Source organism: Myotis daubentonii, chromosome 2, assembly GCF_963259705.1.
Source record: "Myotis daubentonii chromosome 2, mMyoDau2.1, whole genome shotgun sequence".
NCBI lineage: Eukaryota > Metazoa > Chordata > Mammalia > Chiroptera > Vespertilionidae > Myotis > Myotis daubentonii.
The window spans coordinates 95,450,927-95,476,629 of NC_081841.1; the positions used below are offsets into that span (position 1 = coordinate 95,450,927).

At 45.9% G+C, this 25,703-nt stretch overlaps 2 protein-coding genes across 2 annotated transcripts; one reads left to right on the forward strand and one right to left on the reverse strand.

Moving 5' to 3' along the window:
• Nucleotides 1–5,835: 5,835 nt before the first annotated feature.
• LOC132226622 (tripartite motif-containing protein 60-like) lies at nt 5,836–7,197 on the reverse strand. The gene is given in 1 exon segment (XM_059681180.1): nt 5,836–7,197. A coding segment is annotated over 1 exon segment (1,362 nt).
• A 565-nt stretch (nt 7,198–7,762) lies between these two features.
• LOC132226623 (small ubiquitin-related modifier 1-like) lies at nt 7,763–8,050 on the forward strand. Its single transcript, XM_059681181.1, has one exon. It carries the CDS (start codon nt 7,763–7,765, stop codon nt 8,048–8,050), a length of 288 nt encoding a protein of 95 aa, XP_059537164.1.
• Nucleotides 8,051–25,703: the final 17,653 nt, after the last annotated feature.

Consider the following 25,703-nt stretch of genomic DNA (forward strand, 5'->3'; position numbering starts at 1 on the left):
TGTAACTCCCCTTTCTCTAAGCCTGGCTTGGTTTTTCTCCAGTCTTCTCTAACATTCCCACAGGGAGCTTCAGACTAGCACTTCAGGGCACTTTGCATGAGGGTATTGACGAAAGGGTATTTATAACCCATTAGGTCAGATTGGGAACTTGGTATCTGTATCTTTTGCAAGCATTTAGATGATTTAGGGCAAGGCTAACTGAGGGACACCAGCAATAATTAAAATATGTTTCTTAAAATAACCTGAATCCAAGTGATGATTGGCTTGTGAGGTAAAGTCAAGGTCCTGCTAGAGTAGCCACCCAGAAAGCCAAGGGTGGGGAGCAATACCTCCATGGCTCTCAGTTTGGTCCCACCTCCTGCACCAGTATCATCCCGACTCCCATCTTACCTGGGGCCTGCTCCTTTGAGTGAGTCCCTGAAGTGTGTCTCCAAGAAGAGTCTCTGAAGCCAGTCTCCTACCAGTTAAATGCTTAGTAATGTGAGCCTGGCCTATATATACCACTAGGAGGGTGAATCTCTTTAAGACCTCACCCACCAAAGCTCCTCCCTGGAGGTGGGACTTGAGTGTGAGGGTGGTAATAGGAGGATCTTCAGAAGTCTGGTTGATGGGATCTCCTCTTATTCATGCAGGCCATAGAGGACTAACCTTGTTAGTATGCATAATCTAATTTGCTCCTTTATAATCCTCCCTTGAACTTCTCACCACTCTTTAATCCCCTCTTTTCTGTGGAAGAAACGGAAATGAAAAGTAAAATCTTGCCCTAGCTGGTTTGGCTCAGTGGATAGAGCCTTGGCCTTGGGACTTAAGGGTTCCAGGTTCAATTCTGGTCAAGGGCACATACCCAGGTTGCAGGCTCAATCCCCATTGGGGGCGGGGGGTGGGGGGCGTTTGCAGGAGGCCGCTGATCAATAATTCTCTTTCATCATTGATGTTTCTATTTCCCTCACCCTTCCTCTCTGAAATCCAAACAAATATATTAAAATAATACTAATAGAGAAACCAAGATGGCGGCATAGGTTAACGCCAGAGATTGCTGCCTCGAACAACCACTTCAAAAAACAACTAAAAGACGGAATGGACATCATCCAGAACCACAGGAAGGCTGGCTGAGTGGAAATTCTACAACTAGGAGGAAAGAGAATATCATACCCAGACTCAGAGGAGGCGCAGTGCTGAAGTGAAATACTGAGGTGCGGAGTGCACGTGGAGCGGGCTGGAGGCGGAGAGCGCGGTTGTTGTTTTCAATCGGGCGGGAGTTTCAGACTCTGAGCTCCAGATCCGGGTGAGTCTCTAGGGACCCAGACTCAAACAGGAGAAGTGGAATTGTCTGGCTTCGGTCGGAACTCGAAGGCAGCTTTCTCTCCGAGGTTTGCAGCGGTTGCTGGGACTCCGTGAGGCAGAGCCCCTAGGGATGGAACTGAGAGCAGCCATAACTGCTTGCTCCGCCTGCCCTGTAGATCCCCAGACACCCGCCCCACCCAAGCCCTGCGCAGAGCCATTTGCCGGATAGCCTCAGGCAAAGGCTAGATTAGCACCACCCTAGAGATCCAGCACGGAAGCTCTCCCACTGCAGACACAGCGGACTCTCATAGCCAGTTAACATGGAGGTCAAATCACCCCCCGTATTGCCAGCAACAATCAAGGCTTAACTACAACAAGACTGCGCACAAAGACCACTAGGGGGTGCACCAAGAAAGCATAAAAAATGCAGAGACAAAGAAACAGGACAAAACTGTCAATGGAGGATATTGAGTTCAGAACCACACTTTTAAGGTCTCTTAAGAACTGTCTAGAAGCCGCCAATAAATGTAGTGAGATCCTTAAAAAATCTAATGAGACCCTCGATGTTATGATAAAGAACCAACTAGAAATTAAGCATACACGGACTGAAATAACGAATACTATACAGACTCCCAACAGCAGACCAGAGGAGGGCAAGAATCAAGGCAAAGATTTGAAATGCGAAGAAGCAAAAAACACCCAACCAGAAAAGCAAAATGAAAAAAGAATCCGAAAATACGAAGATAGTGTAAGGAGCCTCTGGGACAGCTTCAAGCGTACCAACATCAGAATTATAGGGGTGCCAGAAGATGAGAGAGAGCAAGATATTGAAAACCTGTTTGAAGAAATAATGACAGAAAACTTCCCCCACCTGGTGAAAGAAATAGACTTACAGGTCCAGGAAGTGCAGAGAACCCCAAACAAAATGAATCCAAAGAGGACCACACCAAGACACATCATCATCAAAATTCCAATAGCAAAAGACAAAGAGAAAATCCTAAAAGCAACAAGAGAAAGAAACTCAGTTACCTACAAGGGAATACCCATACGACTGTCAGCTGATTTCTCAACAGAAACTTTGCAGGCCAGAAGGGAATGGCAAGAGATATTCAAAGTGATGAATACCAAGAACCTACAACCAAGATTACTTTATCCAGCAAAGCTATCATTCAGAACCGAAGGTCAGATAAAGAGCTTCACAGATAAGGAAAAGCTAAAGGAGTTCATCACCACCAAACCAGTATTATATGAAATGCTGAAAGGTATCCTTTAAGAACAGGAAGAAGAAGAAAAAGGTAAAGATACAAATTATGAACAACAAACATGCACTATCAACAAGTGAATCTAAGAATCAAGTGAACAAATAATCTGGTGATCATAATAGAATCAGGGACATAGAAAGGGAATGGACTGACTATTCTTGGGGAGGAAAGGGGTGTGGGAGATGCGGGAAGAGACTGGACAAAAATCCTGCACCTATGGATGAGGACAGTGGGTGGGGAGTGAGGGCAGAGGGTGGGGCGGGAACTGGGAGGAGGGGAGTTATGGGGGGGGAAAAAGAGGAACATGTAATAATCTGAACAATAAAGATTTAATTAAAAAATAATACTAATAAAGATAAAATCTTTGCTTCCTTTCCAACTAGGGCCTGGCACAAAGAAGAGTGGAGAGAAGAAGGGTCTTTCTGCCATCAAGGAGGTAGTGACCAGAGAATACACCATCAAAATCACAAGCACATCTATGGAGTGGGTTTCAAGCAATACATGAAATATATCTGTATGTGGGTGTGAAAAACAAAAACAAAACCTGTAGATATATTTTTTGTAAAAAGGAAATTATAGGGAACATTTGATATCTTGCTTCCCAGCAATAGTCATCATTTCGGGCTCAAATAGATGCTTATAATTTATTTATTTATTTATTTATGTTAATCCTCACCCAAGAATTTTTTTCCATTCAATTTTAGGGAAAGTGGAAGAGAGAGGAAAAGACAGAGACAAACAATGACCTAAGAGCAACAGCTGGTTCCTCCTGCATGAGCCCAGACAAGAGCCCGCGTCGGGGAAGAGCCTGCAACCAAAGTATGTGGCCTTGTTGTGGAGTTCAACTCAGACCCTTTGGTCGGCAGATCAAAGGGGTATCCACTGAGCCAAATTGGCTAGAGTTCTTATGATTATTTTTTTAAAGGAAAGTGTAGAACAAAACACATAGTTGTCTCATATTGTATTACGGAACAATGCTATGTAATAAAAAGCTAATATGCAAATAGACCCAATGGCAGAACAACCAAACAACTGAACAACCGGTCGCTATGACATGCACTGACCACCAGGGGGCGGGCACGGAACATGTTGGGCATTGGCCACGGTGGCATGGTGGAGCAGGGGCGCCAAACCATGGTGGGGTGCTGGTTACTGTCATCAAGACAAGTGTCTGGTGGTTACTGAAAATTCTTTGCTCCTGTGCACCACAGTTCCACTGGGTGCTCACACGCACTGCCAGCGCAGCAACACTCACACCCACAGCTGGAACTGGAGCCTCTGCTCGCAGCAGCTGCCTGTGGCCAGCGCCTGTCCTGATTTCTCAGTGTGGTTAGTGGGTGCAAATGGCGACTGCTGGCCTCAATTGCCCCTAAAAGCTTCTCCACCTCCCCTTGCTCCTGAGTGGCAACCGGGGAAGCAGTCACTGCTCAAAACTGCTATCAGCCTGTTCCAGCTGGCCCTTCAATGCTCCCTCTTCCTCTAGCTGTACTGACCCAGTGCTGTGACAACACATGACTGAGGGAGTTAGATCCCCGGTGGGTAATGGAACGGTGCCCTGCTGGCCTACATTGCACTTCATAAGAATAAGCACCTGAGATCACCACAGCATGGCATGGGCATTCTGATCAGGGCAGTGGTCCCTTGTACCTCAATAAAAGCTCTGAGGAGAAACTTTTCCAGTTATGGAGAGACAAATAGTTCAGAGATATGCACAGTAAAACTGTATTTCCAAACATTGTAAACAATACCATACAAGTATACAAACAGAAGCATGTTCTCAAAGGTTGTCAACTTCCCATAATGTCAAAATGAGCATGTGACCTTGGCAGGTCATACAGTGGTTGTAAAACGTAGGTTTATAGCCCTGGCCACTTGGCTCAGTTCCTTGGAATGTCTTGTCACACAACAAAAAGTGGGCAGTCTTGATTCTCAGTCAGGGCACATAGGCTTCGGGTTCAATCCATGTTCAGGGTGAGTACAGGAAGCAACTGATGGATGCTTCTCTCTCACATTGATGTTTCTCTCTCTGTGTGTTTCTCTCTCTCTCTCTCTCTCTGTTTCTCTCTCTCTCTCTCTCTCTGTTTCTCTCTCTCTCTCTCTCTCTCTCTCTCTCTCTCTCTCTCTCTCTCTGTTTCTCTCTCTCTCTCTCTGTTTCTCTCTCTCTCTATCAGTAAACATCATCAGGTGATAATTTTATTTTAAATATTTTTTTATTTATTTCAGACAGTAAGAGGGAGAGTTAGGGACATCAACGATGAGAGAGAATCCTTGATAGGCTGCCTCCTGCACACCCCACTCTGTGGATTGAACCCAAAACCTGGGCATGTGCCCTGACGGAATCAAAATGAACCAAGACCTTCTGATTCACAGATCGATGCTCAACCACTGCACCACTCCATCTAGGTGCAGTTGAGAAATTTAAAACAAAGGTATGTTTACAGTTGTTGGCAGGCAAAAGTTTATTCTCTTGTTATTTGTTATTAATTACTGTACATATTTGTAACACTATTGTCAACCTGCTTTTGCTCAGCCCTGCACATGAAATTGTTATAAAACATGAGACACAAAGCAAGACATTTAGAATTCCCAAAAAATTACATGGAAAATAACAAATAGTAAATAGAATATGTTTCTTATGGAAACTTCTGACTTAGGTCAGTCAAATCTACAACACAGCCTCCCTAGAACTCAGCAAATGCAGCACAAATTGCAAGGACACCCTTGCCTAGGGAGCCAGGGTGTGTTACCACACAAAGCCAGAGGAGGAAGCCCTGGCAGTGGGCTTCATATCTGGAAAATCCTGCTCACAATGTCAAAGGTGGGGACCAGCTTGCACAGGCAGGGAGGCAGGCACCCAAAATTAGTTTCAAATGTTCACACTGATGATGACTCCCCACGTATCAGAAGAGTATGGCAAAGTATATTACTCACACGGTGTCATTTTGGGGGAGAGAAGGGTAGATATTAGAATAAATCCCAGAAGGACTGAGAGCACAGGGAAAAGGGACTAGCTTATGGTGTTCCTGTTGGTTACTGGGTGCTGTTGTTGGGAGCCTGCTGACACTGATGGAAACTTGCTTGATTGGAACTTCCCACCTGCGCCCAAGGATGGAGCACCTGGACTTTCTCATTAGCTTTCCCAGGTGTAAGGTCAGGGAGGAGAGAAGGGTGAGTCCATAACGCTTTCAACATTCAAACATCAAAAGAGGAATCAGGATTTTGATGCTAAGTATTCCTTTCAATAAAAAGGGAAGAAAATAAGCAAACAAAATTCCCCCCAAGTTGTTCATCACTTCACTCTGATTGTAAGGGATTCTGAAGAAGGTCCAATGGAGAAATAAGGCCTCAGTTTCTCTGTAAAGGTATCACAGAATCCATCCAAGAATGACCTGCTATTCAAATTGTAAAATGAAACCTCTCCCAACTCATAGTCCAGAAAAACGCCAATCTTACGTTGCCCTGCACAGAAAATGTGGAGTAAATTAGTCTTCTGCTGATACTGCCAGCATCCATTGCTTGGGGATGGTGATCTGAGAGTATTTCTGAGGATGGATTCTTTACACACACCTAAGAAACAATCACCTGTGCCTCCTATTGCTACCTGCCAAAAACGCCTGCCAGCATCAAAGCCTTCAGAACTCAGGACAGCCGGGGAAGAAGTGCATGCCTGGGGATTAGGAAGACCATCTGGTCTCCTATAGGTCACACTTTTTCTATCTCTTGAGATAATGAGACTTGAATGGGCAGTTTCAGGATCCAGGGTCAAATCTACCTGAAACACGCGGATCATTTTATGCAGGCCCAAGTAGTGTGGGGGGAGACAGCAACTCCTCTTTAATTCATATGAAAACATTGCTGGGGTCTCTATGTTTCCATAGCTGTTGTGGATGCTTTCAATGCCTGTGAGTAAACCCAGGCCTGTCTGCAAACACTTCTCTTCTATTTCACTTAACAGAATGTTTAACCTGAACATATGGTATGAAATTTGCTTTCCGTTTTCAATTAGATTTTCTTCAACATCATTCTCTTCTATAGGCAGATCGTTATCAGTTTCATCTCGCTCTCTTTCCAATAAAAACTTAAGTTCGTTACATTCATAGTCCAATTCCTCCCTCCATTTTTTCATCTTTCTCTTGACTTCCCAAGTATTTGCAACTTGCTTTTTATATACAGTTTCATCACTTTCAAGGCTGTTAGTGAGGACCCCAATGTGCCTTTTGAGCATCCCTCTCTGACTAGTTGCTGCTTCCTCAATGGGGATCAGGGGCAGATCCTGGGGGTCTAAGGGGTCCCTGCACTGGGGACACAGCAGCTCCAGGCTTTTCTCACAGAACAGGGTCAGAACCTGATTGTGCTTCCCACACAGGGGTATTTCTTCCTGCAATTTCCTCTGGCTCCCTGAGGTGGGGATCTGCTTAACAATCTCAATCATGTGACATAAATGGGTGTTCCTCTACAAGATCCTGTCAGGGCAGTGGTGGAGGCAGACAGGACAGGGAAAGGTGCCCTGTAGACCTTCCCAGCGCTGGTGGATGCAGGAGGGACAAAAGTTGTGCCCACAGGCAATGGTCACTGGGTCTCTCAGGTAATCCAGGCAGATGGGACAGCTGGCCTCTGCTTGGAGCTTGGCCAGGGAAGCTGCAAAGGCCATGGTGCAAGTGACTATCAGAAGAGACTCCCTTCAGTCAGTGTGATCCTCCAGGAGCGAGGAGAAGTGAGAAACGGAGGTCTGCTCAGGTCTCCCTCTCTGTGCAATGCAGTAGGAGCTTCCAAGAAGAGTTCCAGTGGCCAGCTGACGTGTAGTCTTCCTGTCACCTTCTTCTGTAGTTAATGTCAGGTTCCCCAAGTGAAGATCAGCTGTGGACCCTGGTCAAAAACCAAGCAACACACAAGTCATAAGTAGTTTTTGTGGACAAAAAGATATCACCATTAAAAGTTCAATCAGCATTAACCTTTCCCTCCCCGTATGAACAGCATGTCAGGTAGTCCAAATCAGTTATTATGACAATATTTAAGGAGGAGTTAGAAGTAAAGTCTACCTATTTTGCAACTTAAGAGGAATTAGTCAATCTAAGAAAATTCATCCTTGCCCTCGACCATCACAAAAAAAGTGATCTTGTGCTGTGGGAAAGAGACAAGGAGTTGTAAACCAAGAGCGAGGTCCTGCCTACCAGAGGACACTTCTTTGTGAAGTCCCCAGGTGAGTCACCGTCACCATGTCGGAACAGGAGGCAAAACCCTCAACAGGAGACTTGGGGAATAAGAAGGAAGGAGGATACATTCAACTCAAAGTCATTGGACAGGACAGAAGTGAGATTCACTTCAAAGTGAAAATGACATCTCACCTCAAGGAACTCAAAGAATCATGCTGTCTAAGACTGGGAGTTCCAATGAACTGGCTCACATTTCTCTTGGAGGGTCAGAGAAGTGCTGATAATCACACTCCAGAAGAACTGGGAATGGAGGAGGAAGATGTGAGTGAAGTTTATCGGGAACAACAATAGGTCGTTCAATGGTTTAGATATACGTTTTCTTTTCCCTCAATCTTTTCTTATTGTTAAAAATAGTACCTTAATAATTGGGTGGTCAAAACGGAATTGATAAGTGACCCTCCCCTGCTCATCTCTTTAAAACCTCTGGTAATTTGAATTCTAGTGCCCATTATTCATTATTGTTGGTTTTCATTGTGCTGAGTTTTGGTGATCAATCCTCAGCCTCCTTCACATCACCCTCTCCTTTTGAAATATTAAATGTGTGCACAGGGAGGCCACCCTTTTCAGTACTGTGCATTTTGATGCTTGTGATAAATTAAGACTCTCTTTTAGAAATATATAATAAAAAGTTTACAAGTAAACTCATAGAGATTTCCTGCCCGGAAATGGCAAAAGGTTGGTACGACTATAGGAAGAAGTTGCAAAAGAGGTTACTTATAAAATATGGGTTCTTCATACATGAAGTCATAAGATTTTCTCTCCTATTCTGAATACCTAGAATATTATATTGCCGGGAGCCGGTCCATCCTTGCTGTTTCAAGGGACCTGGCATATATGGCATACTGTTCTTAATATGTTTGCTCACCTTCTTGGCACGATGTGTTTTAAACAAGGTCACCTCTCTGAGAAAGGTTGTTTCCCCAGGTAGGGATTTTCCCCTGAAGATAGGGAGGGAATAAAACCCCTTAACTAAGTGCCAGGCGGGTAATTAATCACTTTAACTACGAACAATCATTGCTTAAGCTACATAATCTTTACTCCCTGGAATGGAGATAAGAAACGCCCTAACCTTTGGAATAGAGATTGATAGGATTGGAATCAACTGGTATAAATACAGCTGTAACAAGACAACAGGATACAGAACCTAGACACAGAATCTACACAGAACCTAGAGACAGAAGAACTTCGCTGGAGAGAACATGGCAAAAGATCCTGGACAGAAACTGGAGACAGAACCTAGCGAGAGAACATGGCAAAAGATCCTGGACAGAAACTGGACACAGAACCTAGACACAGAACCTAGAGACAGAAGAACTTCGCTGGAGAGAACATGGCAAAAGATCCTGGACAGAAACTGGACACAGAACCTAGACACAGAACCTAGTGAGAGAGCCTGGCTGAAGAACCTAGAGACAGAACCTGGCTACAGAACCTGGCAATAGAACCAGGCAAGAGAACCCAACCATGCTGATCAACTGAACGCTGCCTCCGTGTCATTCCTTCTTCACCGACTCCGTCCACACCTTTGGGGAACCCTGGACCTGCTGGGGTTGGACCCCAGCATTCTATAATTTACTTTTTTAAAAATTAACCATTTGAATTCCATTTCAGTGTTTCTCTGCTCTCTTCTAGCCAAAAATGTCTCTTCTACTTCCCTCCTTAAGCTTCATCCATGTCCCTTCATCTCAGAGTTCTCAGATCCACTTCATCTCCTTTCTTCCTCACAGTTATTTCAAACTGGTCCCCTTTCTCCACTCCAAATCCATCACCTGCTTCCCTGTTCCCACATCCCATCCCACCCAACAAATCTCCCATACTGAGATAAATTGCGATTGAGAAAAGACCAAGGCTGGCATTAAAGTGCCATCTGCTTGTAGGTTATATGGGCTGGATTTCAGGTCTGATCTTAGTCCCCCTGAGTCATTGGGGATGGGATTTTTGATTATTGGTTCCTCCAGAGACAGATGCAACCAGGAAAATAGTAACTGCCTCCCTTTCAGTTTGGTGTCAGCATACACAGCAATTTAGGTAAACCTCTGGGAACCTCTGGTTTTATCTTTTAAATATCTTTTTATTGATTTCAGAGAGAAAAAGAGAAGAAGAGAGAGATAGAAACATCAATGTTGAGAGAGAATCACTTATTGCCTCTTTCCTGCAGGCCCAATACTGGGATGGAGTCCATAGCCTGGGTATAGGCCCAGGACCAGAATCAAACCTGGGCACTCTATTCACTGAGCCAAACTGACTAGGGCAGAACCTCTGGTTTTAAACAAAAATATTTGACAAAAGACACCGAGACATTCTAGAAGAGGATTCCCACAGGCAACTTCAGACCAGCACTTCAGGGCACTTTCCAGGTGCAGATAGACATTAAGTCACCTCTTAGGTCAGATTGGGATCCTGGTATCTGTGTTTTTTGCAAGCATTTAGCTAAAGTAGGGCAAGGCTAACTGAGGGACACCAGCAATAATGAAAGCACGTGCCTTAAAATAACCTGAATCCAAGAGATGATTGGCTAATGAGGTAAAGTCAAGGCCCTGCTAGAGTAGCCACCCAGAAAGCCACGGGTGGGAGCAATACCTCCATGGCTCTCAGTTTGGTCCCATCTCTCGCACCAGTATCATCCTGACTCCCAGCTTACCTGGGGCCTGCTCCTTTGAGTGAGTCCCTGAAGTGTATCTCCAAGAAGAGTCTCTGAAGCCAGACTCCTACCAGTTAAATGCTTACTAATGTGAGCCTGGCCTATATATACCACTAGGAAGGTGAATCTCTTTAAGACCTCACCCACCAAAGGATCCTCCTTGGAGGTGGGACTTGTGGGCGAGAGTGAGGGTAGGGTGAAGTTCAAAAGGCTGGCTGATGGGATCTCCTCTTATTCCTGAAGGCTAGGAGGGACTAACCTTGTTAATATGCATAATCTGATTTGCACATTAGTAATCCTCCCTTGAATGTCTCAACACCCTTTATTCCCATTTTGCTGAGGATGAAACTGAAATTAAAAGTAAAATCTTTGTTGTTGCTGTTTTTTATTTCAGAAAGAGGGAGGGAGAGGGAGAGGGAGAGGGAGAGGGAGAGGGAGAGGGAGAGGGAGAGGGAGAGGGAGAGATAGAAACATAAATGATGAGAATTATCAATCGGCTGCCTCCTGCATGCCCCCTAATGGGGATTGAGCTCACAAACAGGCATGTGGCCTGACCAGGAATCGATTCAGTAACCCCCTGGTTCATGAGTTAATGCTGAACTACTGAGCCATGTTGGCCAGGTCTCCATTATTTTTAATCTTACCAAAGTCCTAAAAAAGAGGTAGGGAATGGAAGTTGGTAGTGTGGAGAAAGAGGAGCTGCTATTCCCAATGTCCATCAGAAGAGAAAGTTTTACCTCAACCTTTCAAAACCCTTTGTTCCCTTCAGTCCCTGAAGAGCCATTAAGAAGTACATATAGGATGTACTTCTGCTGACTCCCTGCCATTGTTCTCTAGTAATTACATTTGTTAATTATGGAAAACCTACTGTAAACTATGTCCTATTCTAAGCATGAGATACTGCAGTGAACTAAACTGATAACCTATCCTTCATGCAGTTTACATTCTAGTCGGGAAGGGAGGAATACTCCCTCAACAAATACATAGATGTTAGATAAGCACTGTGGAGGTCACTATCTCCATAAGGCAAGGGGTATGAAGGGCCAGAGTGGGGTCTGGGGTGCCCCTCCACTATGGGACATTTAAGCAGAGAGGCGGAGGAAATGAGGGAGTGAACCCTATGACTCTTTGAGGGATAAGCACTTGGCATGTTCAAGGAAGAACAAGAAGAGCAATGTGATAGCATGGAGTGAGCAAAAGGAAGGGCAGGAGGAGATGAGATCAGAGAGCAGCAGTGGGGCCACGTTGATGCGGCCTTTAGAGATGGTAAAGATTTAGGGTTTTACTTGAGTGTAGGGTGCAGCATTGAACACAGTTCTTAACTCTGCTAATGGACAGTGGGAAGAGTTTAGGTTGCTTGTGATCAATGGTGGGTGGTATAATTCATTCCAGGACCAAATGGAAAGGATTTTCAAATTACGTATTTTTCACTATTTTTCATACCACAGTTTCCTTCCTTGATGTAGAGACAAGATGAAGAGAATGTTGGCTTTTCTAGCTCCTGTTCCTATGTCTCAGCCCTTTTGTAGTTGAGAGTGTTACGTGTTTGTCTGAAAGTCCTGGCATGAATGCCACAGGCTTGTGCTCTGGTGTTGCAGATGCCTATCCTCAGGGGCTTTGCCCTCTAGTCTGAGCCCAGTTAGAGTGTCCTGGTGCCGGGTGTGAGGGAATATTTGAGGGATGCTGTTTGTGAGGTAGTGGTGGAATCCTGTCTCAGAGGAAATGCCTAGCAGACAACTGGAGAGAGACAAGTCCTTGCTGTCTGTACAGCTCTTTGTCCATAGAATAAAATGGTAATGAATTCTAAGGGTACTTTCTTCCACAAAGTCTGCATTACTCAGACCACTTTCACATACTAGATCTCTTGATAATGAGCCATGTGAACTTGGGCCAGTTACTTTGCCTCTGTGCCTCAGTTTCTCCATTGGCATCATGAGGATACTAGTGCTGATCTTGAACATTGTTTTGAAGATTGAACACAAAACATGGGAAGCACTGAGCTTTGCTGGGCACATAGATGTCCCACAAAACATCTGTGTTGAACTGACTCAGGCTTCTGGGCCAGGGGAGGGGTGGTAGTGGGAGGGCAGGTAGGGAGTATATTTATAGCTAAAAGAGTATATTTGTTGCTTCCCAGAGAGAAGCCATGCTGCTGCTAGCACATTATCCATCAGCTGGTAGCATCTTCCCTCTGAAGGCTTGACCCTGGCTTCAGTTCTGACTCTGACATTTTATATGCTGGCTGCCTTCTTTTAGGTTTTACAGTTGAGGTCTCTACTGTGTAGTAGATACCTATTCCAGGTACAATAGTTCAATTTCAGGAAAAGTATATCCAGAATGGAAATCTTGGACTCCTAAGTCTATCAGAGAATACACCTTGCCTTCCCCTTCACATCCAGCCTCCTAGAAAGATGCCCAAATACCTATATAGGAGGAATTTTTTCCCAAGGACAATACTTCTAATTAAACTTCCACCCATATCTAGTGCTGAGCAAACCTGTGGTTGAGAAGTGGTTCTTTAAAGGATTGTATATTTTTCTATATACTGCAAGCCCAACTCTCTTTTTTTCTATTCTAAATGAGATCAACATGAAGCTGTAGACTTTGATGGGCCTGGTTGGCTTTTAGATTTGTTGAGCCCACATTCTTTCTGTGCCTTTTCTCCTTTGCAATACTAGTCAGTAATTTCCTGTCTCCATCCCTCTGTTCCCACTCAACTCTGAACTATGCACCCCTATTCCTTAACTGGATCACTTTGTCAGCTCCTGACATCTGGCTCCTCTCTCTACACTACTCTCCATGCAGCAGCCAGGATCTCCTTGAAACATGTACACTGGATCATGGCACGCCTTTGCTTAAACCCCTTCAGTGGCTCTCCGCTGCTCTTTGGGTCAAAGTTTGGTCCCTTACCCTGGGTCACAGGCCCTGAAGAGTCTGGCTTCTGACTTCTCTCCACCCTTAGCCTACATCATGTCCCCCTCACTAGAAGGGGCAGCTCACACTGGCTATTTTCTGCAGGATGACGCGATCCCTGCCTCCACTGGGACATTTTCTGCCCTTGATCTTCATGGGGCTGCCTTAGAGGCTGGCTCCCATTCTTTGCATCCCAGCTCAAATGTCACCTTCTCAGAGAGGCATTCCCTGACTGGCCTATCTAAAGGGGTCCTTCCCAATTAGCTGTTCTCATCGTCCTGTTAAATTTCCTTGTTTGCACTTAATTTATGTTTTCTTTTTTCCTCCACTAGAATATTAAGTTCTATTTAAAGAAATATCTATTTTTATTGACTTCAAAGAGGAAGGGGAAGGGAGGAGGAGAGAGAGATAGAAACATCAATGATGAGAATCATTGATCGGCTGCCTCCTGCATGAACCACACTGGGGATTGAGTCTGAAACCCGGGCAGGGTGCCCTGACCAGGAATCGAACCGTGACCTCCAGATTCATAAATTGATGCTTAACTACCGAGCTGCACCGGCTGGGCTAGAATGTTCTTGACTGTGGGGAATCTGTCTTTCTTATTCACTACTATATCTCTAGGAAGTTGCATATGCCACTTTCCCTTACACCCACCTGGTCAGAACTTAGTTATATGACCACACCTAGTTGCAAGGGAGGATGGGACACATTCTTTTTCTTATAGCACAGTGCATGATGATAGTATTGTAAACCTCAATTAAGAGCTGTTGATCATTGTTTATAACAGTGAAAAAGTGAAAGCAGCCTTATTGTTCACTAATAAGGTGTTCATCAAAGAAATTATGATAGAATCATGTGATTGGATATTAAGTTATATGGGGAAATAATTTATGGGGAGAAAAATGTTAATCCTATTTTTGTAAAACAAAGTGTCTATGTTAGATATTTAAGAAATACTGCAAGGACAGGTATGAAAATATTTTTTTGGCAGGGTTGAGAGCTTTTTCTTCCTTTCCTTTTTAAAAAACAATTTGTATTTAAACATTTTCTATAATAAAACAATATCACTTTTACAATGACACAAAATTATTCTAAATGAAGTTATAATGTGACAAGTGGGGTGGAAAACAATGGAGTTTGGGTAAACAGTTTTTGGAGATTGAGAATCTGAGTTGACTTCCTTTCTGGTTTCAGCTCTTGAAAGTATGAAGAATGATCCTGTGGAATCTAACCAGATTCTTGTGACTACTCTTCTTCAAAATATTGAGGAATATGTTAATCCCGAGGACAGCTCTACTTCCCATATAAGTACTCGCTTCTTCCGATTACGTGGCAGGAAAGCCCAAAAAAGAAAGAGGCACCTATTTAAGACTGTCAGACGGGAAGGAAATAATGATACTGATCAGCCCAGGAATTGGCTCCTAGGCCCTCTAAATTTACTGTGCAACTGGTGCAGGGGAGTGTAAAAAATACTCCCCTTATAATAGGCAACTTAGAAAAGTCAACACAGTCACAAGCACCGAAGTCTGAAAGTCCCCCTGAGGAAACTGAATTGATCCCAAAACAAGTTGCTCCTGAGTCACTGTGAACATTTAGAACTGGTGGCTAAAGCCTTTTCCAGTTGTTTATTCAGATGTCAGTGCTGGACTCTGCCGTCATCTCTCCCACCTTTTTTCCAACTGGATGGCGACTTGGTTTAACCCCAAATAGGTAGTTTTGGTCTTAGAAGATATAGTATAGTCCTTGTTCATTATCTCCCCTAGGGTACTGTGAGCTATCAGTATATACATTTGTAAATAAACGTTATTTTTTCATCCTAAACAAAATGGCTTCCATCCTAGTTTGGTTAGGGGGTAAACCTGAGTGGCAGCAACAGCTCTGGAAGCAGTTCCTTCTACCTTCAGGTAAAGTTTCAAATGGCAAAAGGGAGGAGTAGGGTGGTAGAATCACAGGGCACCTAGTTTTCAATCTTTCCCTCACCTCTTCACAGGTTGCATGAAATTCACATGCTTGACACATTTCCACAGGTGTATTCAGATTTCAGGTTAAAGCATAAAAGGCGGGCTGTGGTTTACCTACAGTGAAGCAGCAATGACTCTAACCCTCTCGCTCAAAAAGCACATCCAATAGCCATGAAAGCATGTATTGTTTAGATAATTTTCAGTCCATTCTAATTTATTTATTTTAATTTTAAAAAATATATATTTTATTGATTTTTTACAGAGAAGAAGGGAGAGGGATAGAGAGCCAGAAACATTGATGAGAGAGATCGATCAGCTGCCTCCTGCATGCCCCCCAGTGGGGATGTGCCCGCAACCCAGGTACATGCCCTTGACCGGAATCGAACCTGGGACCCCTGAGTCCACAGGCCGACGCTCTATCCACTGAGCCAAACTGGTTCGGCTCTTATTTATTTTTTGTAATTATTCTAGAACTTAGATTTGAATCCTTGCTCCCTTTACCACAGACCAATTGTTACTGACTAGTTTGCTACACTCTTTCAGTACTCCTTGTGCCTGATTTTTCATCTACAAAATGGTATTATAATACCTCCTGGGTGTTGTCCTCCAGTATCCATCCTTCCCTTCTTCCCTGTTTTGTTATAAACTGTGCAGAACAAAGAATATATATCCCATCCTCCCTTGCAGCTAGGTGTGGTCATATAACTAAGTTCTGACCAAGTGGGTGTAAGGGAAGTGGAATATGCAACTTCCAAGAAGTGTTCTTAAAGGCAGGGGCACATCCATTGTTGTACCACCAGTCTTCCTGGTGACTAGAATGTAAACATAGTTGGAACTAGGCATCTGCCTTGGACCATCAGGAGGAAGTGATATATTGGAAGTGATAGCAGAGCCAAAAGATAGACAGAACCTAGATCAGTTATGAGAAGAGATCTGTTTTCCAGTTTTGATAGCTTACCCTGAAGACTGTTTATCTGGGGGATGTGGTAGAGATAAAATTTTATCTATTTTAACCAATCTTGAGTTTTCTGTCACCATCAAATCCAATCCTGATGGATTTACTTAATCTTTCAACATTGCTATAAGGATTAAAAGAGATCATTAATATAAAGAGCTTAGCAGTTTGTCTGGCATGAAGGGAGAAGGCAATACTTGTTTTCCAAAGTCATGAAACAGTTAGGCTATTGGAACTTAGTTCTGAGAACTTTGAAAGGGGTGAAAAAACCAGAGAACTAGTTCCCACTTTGGTCAAATTGACTAATTTTACTTCTTTGAAGTTAGAAGTGATCAGAATGATTTTTTTGATTGTTTCTAAATTTTATGAACTTTTAGATAAATCTTTTTGAAACTTGGTTTCCTCATATAAAAATGAGAATATTTAAACTGTCTTCATGGGCTTTACAGAATTAAACAAAATAGTGCGATAGACTAGATATATCTAAGTGCTAAATAAATGGCTATAGCTATTACCCAGGTGTGATGGTTAATTTTATTTATCAACTTGGCTGGGCCATGGTGCCAAGATATTTGATCAAACATTATTCTAAATGTTTCTGTGAGGGTGTTGTTGGATCAGATTAACATTTAAATCAGTCAACTTTCAGTAGAGCAGATTATGTGTACTAATAAAGCCTAGGTGGCTTTGTGCGCAATATTGTTGCTACATGATGGCTGCCACACAATGGCTTTATGCATAGCAAAGGTGGAGTCTGGCAGCCGCTCTGCACAATGAACCCTGGGGGTCCCATGGCTCCGCGCAGCGTGGAAGAGGCCCATCCCAACGTCTCTCCTGCCACGCATGGAGGAGGTGGGTCACGGCAGGGGAGGGCAGTTGTGGGTGATAGGGCTGGCAGGGGAGGGAGGTTGGGCCAATCGGGCTGGCAGGGGAGGGCACTTGGGGGTGATCGGGTGGCAGGGGAAGGCAGTTAGAGCCCATGGGACCGGCAGGGGAGGGCAGTGAGGGGCTATCAGGCTGGCAGGCAGACGCGGTTAGGTACAATCAGGCAGGCAGGTAGGCGAGTGGTTAGGAGCCAGCAGTCCCAGATTGTGAGAGGGATATCGGACTGCTGGACATCCCCCAAAGGGGTCCCAAATTGGAGAGGGTGCAGGCCAGGTTGAGGGACAACTCCTCGCCCCCATGCACGAATTTGGTGCACCGGGCCACAAGTTCTATATAACTTGAGTGGGCCTCATTCAGTCGGTTGAAGGCCTGAACAGAACAAAGACTGATCTTCCCAGAGCAAGAGGAGATTCTACCAGCAGAAAGCCTTTGCACTTGAACTGCAACTGTTCCTGGAATCTCCAGCCTGCCAATCTACCCCATCAGATTTTGGACTCACCAAGCCTCCACAATTGTGTGAGCCAATTATTTAAAAGAAATCTCTCAGGATATAGTATATCCTATTGATTCGGTTCCTCTGAAGAACCTTAACTAATGCATATGATGTTCTCAAGGTTCATTCACGCTCTAGTATGGGTCAGAATTTCCTTCAAATTTAACGCTCTTTGCAGATATATTTCCGTTCATTCATTTATCCATTGATGGACACTTGGATTGCCTCCACCTTTCAGCTATCCTATCTAATAACAGACAAACATGGTAATTGACCATACCTTCGCTACGCCCGCCATTGGCTAATCAGCGCGATATGCAAATTAACCACCGACAAAGATGGTAGCTAATTTGCATACTGCAGGCAGATACTGCACCAGATCCCGCTACGCCGCCCTGCCTGGGGCTGACGGCAGCACAATCCCCAGCACTGGCCGCCCCAGTGTGAGATCCTGGCCTCCTGTGTGCGGGGCGGGGCGGGCAGGGCGGGCGGCAGCGTGATCCGGAGCCGCCACCTGCCCCAGTGCGGGATCCGGGTCTGCCATGTGCGGGGCAGGGCAGGTAGGGTGGGCGGCAGCACAATCCCGAGCGGCTACCCGCCCCACGACAGGGAAAGGCTGGCAGCCACCCCCCCCCCCAACTGGGGTAGGAGCCCCGGGCGCAGGCAGCTCCTCAGAAGGACACAGGAGTTGCCAGCCCCAGGTGCATATCCAGGAGACCTGAACCTGCCTACTCGAGCATCAGGCTTATGCTTATTGGAACTAGGCACCAATACATTAGAGAAGTTATTTTAAAACAAACAACAAAGAAGAAAATAGGTGTCGACCCCAGAACTATGTCCCCACAGGGAGTGGGTGACAGCGAAGAGGCGCGCAGGGCTGAAACGCTGCGGGCGACGAGGACGAACATGGAGCTGAGGGAAGCAGCTGGTGCAAAGGCCCAGGCTGTCTGACTCCATTGACGTGAAATGCCAGGAGCAGGAAGCGCACAGGCACCAGAAACAATCAGTGCTTCCAGGGGGGGTTTGAGGGGCTGGGGCCTAAGGGAGAAATGATTTTAGAGGAAGCGCAGAAGCTTCTGAGTGCAGGAGGCTTGGCTCCCAGGTCCTAAATCAGAAAAACAGCTCAGAAAGGAAACCTGAAGAAAGCCCCGGAAGTTCCCAAAGGAAAGAAAGGTCTGGGCATCTCCACGGAAAAGCAAAAGGGCATGGGACACAGCAAGACCGGGCAGCTCTGGAAGTGAAAAGGAGCTTCAGGATAGCGGCGAGCACAGGGGAGGGCGGGAGACTGCTCTGAGGCGGGCCCGGCGTGGGGGTGGTGTACTGGGCTGCATATCTGGTGCTTTGGCCAGACAGGTCATGCTGTGCTGTCTGTTCCTGGAACACATAGATAGGAAGGTACTGACATCAGGTCAGGCCTTGAGATATGGTCTCAGGGTCCCTCCTCAATATGCTGTGCTCTCTGTTCCAGGAAAACATAAATAGGAAGGTGATAATGCTATACTGTGTTGGGAACAAATTGCGTAAACAAGGCTTTGTAACTTTGTGGTTTTTGCAAATAAAAAGGCTGTAACTCTTGCAGTCATTACTGCAGTTCAGCCTCTGCTTTGGCAGAGTGCTGGGACTGTGGTCAGCTGGCCAGTTTAATAAAGGCTCTTAAATTTAAATTCTGAGTCGGTGGTCTATCTCGCTGAGCCAACCCATAACATTTGGAGGCCCCAGCGAGATACCCGGTAGGGAGGAGAGGGACCCCTTATTTAGGGCTGGAGGCTCTCCCCTGGCAAGGAGGAGAGGGACCCCCTATTCAAGGCAGGAGGCTCTCCCCCACTTGTCGCTGGGCACTCAGCGAGATACCCCACACCTGTGGAGAACGACTACCAAGGAGGCCTCCATTCCACCCAAAATTTCAATTCGGAAACTGAGCCACCTGGACTCTCGAGAGAGGTAAGGACCGGTTGTTAAACAGGAATTGGGACGTCCCACGGAAGGACCTATATGGAGGGCTAGACGCAGCCGTACTCCTGGTCCTGACCTGCGGCCACGACGGTGGCCGGGGTCCTCGTTTGTGCGGCTGTAGGCTGCAATGGGTTTGTCTGTCTGGTATTTGTTTGTCTTGGTGTTTATTGTCAAAAAGTTGTCTGCTTCTGTGTACACCCTGCTGCAATGTTTTTTGAAAAATTTTCAGGACTTCAAGGAGCGAGCTGCAGGTTCCGGGCAACCTTAGGTTGCATTTGGCTGGTTTGTTTTGTGTCTGTTCTTTGTTGTCTTTGTCTTTGTCAAAAGGGATAGGGTCAGTCATCTTCGTCGACCCCCTATCAGTCAGGCCCACTCCAAGTGAGTGGAAGGGGAGCTTGATCACCTCCCGGGAAGTCATAGAGCTCCCTAAGGCAATTAGTCAGGAATTCGTTGGATTATTTAAACTCTGAGTAAACATTTGGTAGAAGTCAAAAACTCGGACTGTCTGGTATATGAATGTAAGTGTGAGAGTCTATGTGAAGCGAAAGCTACTTTGATTTATTCTGCTTTCTGTGAACGGGAGTGGCCCACTTTCCAGGAGGGGTGGCCGGATGCAGGGTCTTTTGATCTGACCACTGCCTACCGGGTCCATTATGTCATATACGGCCGCCAAGGGCATCCTAATCAAATTCCTTATATTCAGGTTTGGGTTGACATATTGTCCAAGAAACCCCGATGGATGAGGGCTTGCCTCCCGAGGGGAAAATTGGGACAGAGACAGACAGTCCTCTTGGCTTCAGCCCAGAAGGACAAGACTCCCCCTGTTTTCCAGGGTCCAAGTGAGGAGGCACTCCCCAGGGTCAGGCCTCCCCCATATGCTCCCCCACCCGCCAGCCTGACGGTGGCTAAAGACCCTGGCCCGGAACCTCTGCCTCCTCCACAGCCGGTTTCCTTTCCTCCGAAAACACCAGTCCAGGACCCAGCTTCGTTCTCCCCTCCTCACATTAGGCAAGGGACAGCATATGGAGAGAGAGAGGGAGAGGGGTAGAACCGGCAGGATCCAGCGGCGTCCGCCAGTCCTGCAGTTCCTACGCTGCCACTACGGCAGGCAGGCTCTTTAGATTTGGGTCCAGACAGGCAACCTTTCATGGTCTATGTCCCCTTTTCTCCCAGTGACCTGTACAATTGGAAGAACCAGAATCCTTCTTTCTCCCAGAACCCACAGGGGTTAATCTCTCTTTTAGAGTCTGTTTTTTTTACCCATCAACCTACCTGGGATAATTGCCAATAGTTGATGCAAACTCTTTTCACTTCAGAGGAGAGAGGAGACAAGGTGGAAGGGAGGAGATTTGTACTGGGTCCGGATGGGCAGCCTACCTCTGACCAAGATAGATTAGAGTCTGTGTTTCCTTCCAGGCAACCTAACTGGAATCCCAATAGTGAGAGAGGAAAGGAGGCTCTCGATCGGTATTGCCAGACTCTACTGGGGGGCATCCGAGCTGCTGCTCGGAGGCTCGCAAACCTCTCTAAGGTGATAGAGACAGTCCAGGGGCCTAATGAGGGCCCGGCAGTTTTCCTTGAGAGGCTGTTTGAGGCCTATCGGATGTATACCCCCATTGACCCTAATGCCCCGGAAAATCGGAGGGCTGTCATTGTAGCATTTTTTTCCCAGTCTGCCCCAGATATTCGGAAAAAATTGTAGAAGTTAGAAGGCTTTGAGGGGAAATCAATCTCTGAATTGGTTGAGGTGGCCCAGAAGGTTGCTAACAATCAGGAGGACCCCACTGCAGGTTTAAACGCCTGGATGGCAAAGATCCTCCTGGCCATAAATGAGGAAAAATGGGCCCGAGAGATAAGGAGGAAAAAGGAAAGCCTTGCGGGAGAAAACGAGTCCAACCCCGGCTTGGGAAAAAATCAGTGTGCATTTTGCAAAAAGGAAGGACATTGGAAAAGGGAGTGCCCTAAACGTGCAGGGAAACCGACTCCCGTGTTGGTGGAGGAGGTGGATTAGGGTTATCAGGGCTCAGCTGGCCCCTGAGAGCCCAGGATAACTCTGACAGTGGGGGGCCAGGAGGTGGACTTCCTCGTGGACACGGGAGCCACTTTCTCTGTCCTGAAATAGGCAGTGGGTCCAGTCTCTACGACCAAAATCCCCATCAAAGGGGCAACTGGAAAAGTAAAATCTTACCCATAAACTGAAGGTCGGATCAGTAACCTAGGAAACGGTTCAGTGACTCACACATTCCTAGTAATGCCAGGGTGCCCTTACCCTCTGCTAGGCTGGGACTTGCTGAGGAAATTACGGGACACAATCTCCTTTAGAGGCCAGGATCTGAGGTCAAATTACAAAACCCAGGGACTGCAGGAATATATCTCCTCACACTGCCCTTACAGGAGGAATATTTACTACATGAGGAGGAACCGGGGGAAGTCTCCGCAGATGCCTATCTCCAACAACTAAGACAGGCTATCCCAGGAGTTTGGGCAGAGGAAGCTAAGTTTGCCAGGGTTAGCTAAACACCGGCCCCCAATTATAGTCTAGCTGACTAGCAGTGCCACCCCAGTCAGAGTCCGGCAATATCCAATGAGCCAGAAAGCGAGAATGGGAATCGCCAAGCACATTACGAGACTGAAAGAGGCTGGAATCTTGATTCCTTGCCAATCTGCTTGGAACACTCCCCTGTTGCCAGTACAGAAACCAAGGACTGAGGATTTCAGGGCGGTACAGGACTTAAGGGAAGTAAACAAGAGGGTTGAGATTATCCATCCCACGGTTCCGAACCCTTACATTCTTCTCCGCCTCCTCAAGCCAGAACACCGGTTCTATAGTATTTTAGATCTAAAGGAGGATAGTCAAAGAGGTCAAAAGTAGTAAAGGAGGAAAAGGATTTAAGTCTCTGGGGCTTAGAGTAAAGAAGGAAAAATCTAGGAGGGAGAGAGCAGCTGAGGAAATAGTTAATGCAGAAAAGAGGGGGGCGAGTCGGCAGGGAAAGCAGACCAGAAGTTTTGTTGATTTTTACTTATCTGCTGGACTCAAGGCTGCAAGCTGCTAAGCACAGTAAGTTTTTCTCTGCCCCGTTTTGTTCTCTTTAACCCTTCCAAGACTAAATTAGACTGATACAATATACTTGAAATTGCATAAGGAAGGAAGCACCTGCTCTTAGTAATCTAAGAAATACTGGCTGTTTACTTTATAGTAATCATTAAAGGATTGAGGTTTCTAGGAATAAGGAATTACTGAGTAGAAGATCTGAGGCATGGTAATGCATTTTTAAAGGACATAGAAAGAAGGTTTAAAGGCTAATGTAAAAGTATGAAATTTATAAAGGTTGTGCATGTGATAAGAAGGAGAAGAGAAATGTTGAAAGGAAATTAATCAAATAGTACAGGCCAGTAAGCCAGAGAGAGGAAATAATTTACATTCTGCCTCCCTAAACAGAGGGTAAATAGTTATGCCAAAGTACTTAGGGGGGACTGATAAAAGAAATCTAAGTTATTGTTTTGTTATAATTCTGGAGAGTCCATAAAAAGGACTGGCAAGGAAAATCAGAAGATCTTAAGGCAGGTCAGTGGTTTTTTTTCTCCTTATGTAATTCCTCTGAAATTTGGCAATGCTTAATAAATCATGGCAATACATTTCTTTGCATAAATTCAATAAGACCGGTTTCCAATAGTGGTTTTATTGAATGAAAACTTTGACTGGAGTATCATGTTTTAGAGAGCCCTGTCTGAGCTCTGAAGACTTGAAGCCAATAAGAATGCCACGGAGAAAGCCTGGTATATTGCTTGATAGCCCTGAAAATAGCTGGCGCTGGAGCGTCAGGCCCATGCCCTACCATCACTGGCGGTTGGTCAGAGTAGAAGGGGAGCACGGAACTCCCATGCACTCTGGGCCACGATGAGTAGGAGGGCTGCTGAGATCGGCCTTAAAACAAGGACAATGGGCAGCAGACACTGCAGGCAGGCGGCTGGATGGCTTGGCTTCCTGGTCCTATGGGGCACATTAAGATTCAATCATGAAATTCCAGCAAAGGTAGTCAGTTACCATTCTTGTTGTGTTTATGCAAACAATCAGGCCAAATTGAATACAGTAAATAAATTGGTATTTTAATGACCGGAGGGGTAATTTTAAGGAGAAAAATCCTATTTTAATAGAGGTTAAAACTAAAATGTTTTCTTTCCCACCCACCAGACCATTTGTTACAGTTTGTCTCTGCCAGGTCACAAGCCCACCTCCTACTATGCCCAGGCCTCATCGTCCCTCTGACAGATAGCAAGGATCTCTTGGCTTTGAGAGAAACTTCTGACCCTCCTCAGCTCGAGGTAGTTACAGAAGAGAATTCAATGCCTATTTTCTCGGAAGGAATTCAGAGCCAGGATCCTTGAGGTAATATAGTAGGCAGTTAGGCAGACATGAGCAGAGCAAGGACGATGGGCCAACTGGCACTGACTCCCCAGAAGCAAGAGGGAACTTGGCTGCAGACAAAGCAGCCCAGGAGGCTGCCCTAAAACCAGTGGGGCCTTTACAGATTCTAGTGACTCTTCCAGACCCTGAACTACTCATCTCAACAGTTTACTCAAGTTCTTTCAGGTTTTACAGTCTACCCAGAAAGCAGACCAGAAGCACGTTAGAGATGATCTGCCTGTATCTGGTTCATCCCTTCCAACCTGGTGACTCTGTTTGGGTAAAGAAATTTGCCACCCAAGGACTGACTCCTACCTGGAAAGGACCACCCCCACGGCAGTCAAGATCGACGGGATCCCCACGTGGCTTCATCACACCCAGCTTAAGACAGCCCAGGCAAAATAGAGACGTCCAGGACTCAGTGGACCCTCATTACAGGCCCTTATCTTATAAACAGGCCCACTGACTTCATTCGGCAAAGACTTATAGTCCTCAGGGGTCAATATAACTCCCTCCCCAACAATGACCCAAAAGAGTCAATGATTTGACTCATGTACATAAAACCAGTGGGGAATGTACTGGGCTGCATATCTGGTGCTTTGGCCAGACAGGTCATGCTGTGCTGTCTGTTCCTGGAACACATAGATAGGAAGGTACTGACATCAGGTCAGGCCTTGAGATATGGTCTTAGGGTAACTCCTCAATATGCTGTACTCTCTGTTCCAGGAAAACATAGATAGGAAGGTGATAATGCTATACTGTGTTGGGAACAAACTGCGTAAACAAGGCTTTGTAACTTTGTGGTTTTTTCAAATAAAAAGGCTGTAACTCTTGCAGTCATTACTGCAGTTCAGCCTCTGCTTCGGCAGAGTGCTGGGACCGGGGTCAGCTGGCCAGCTTAATAAAGGCTCTTAAATTTAAATTCTGAGTCGGTGGTCTATCTCACTGAGCCAACCCATAACAGGTGGGGGCGTGGGTCTGAGGAAGTGGAGGCCCAGGGCCAGGACCAGGATGGCTCCTCAGGAAGAAACAGGTCCCCCCCCCCCCACATTGGCCAGAGGCGGACAGAGACCAGGAGTGACCGGCAAGTCTGGGACGAAAAGTGAAGGAGGGCAGCGGGGCACCTGGCAGCAGCTGTGCATGCGGTTTGCAGGAAGGAGACAGAGCCGCACCAGGGTCCTGTCTCCCGGGGGCGCTTCAGCACCACGAGCTTAGACTGGGACAACACAAGCAAGCACCCCAGGCTTTAAGGCCTCACTGGGTGATTGAGCTATTCTTTTAAAAAAAATATTTTTAACACATTTCAATTTCAAGAAGTAAAAACAAAACCAAGAAAGAAAAACTACGCTTTTGGAGCCTGAACATCCACAGGGACCTCAGCGTGATCCCGAGCCGCTTCCCGCCCCAGCGCGGGATCCGGCCTGCCATCTGCCACCAGGGGAGCGGGCCTAAGCCAGCAGGTGGTTATCTCTCCAGGGGTCCCAGACTGTGAGAGGGCACAGGTTGGGCTGAGGGACACCCCCCCATCCCCCGCCAGTGAACAAATTATTGTGCATGGGGCTTCTAGTTGTGGATAATGTGTCTAAAGACAGGGAGATTAAAAAATCTGCTCAAGTCTCTGCTTTCACATTTTTTAGTACATTCCCAGAAGTGGGATTGCTGGATCATATGGTAATTCTATTCTCAATTTTTTGAGGAACTGCCATGCTGTTTTCCATAGTGGCTGCACCATTTT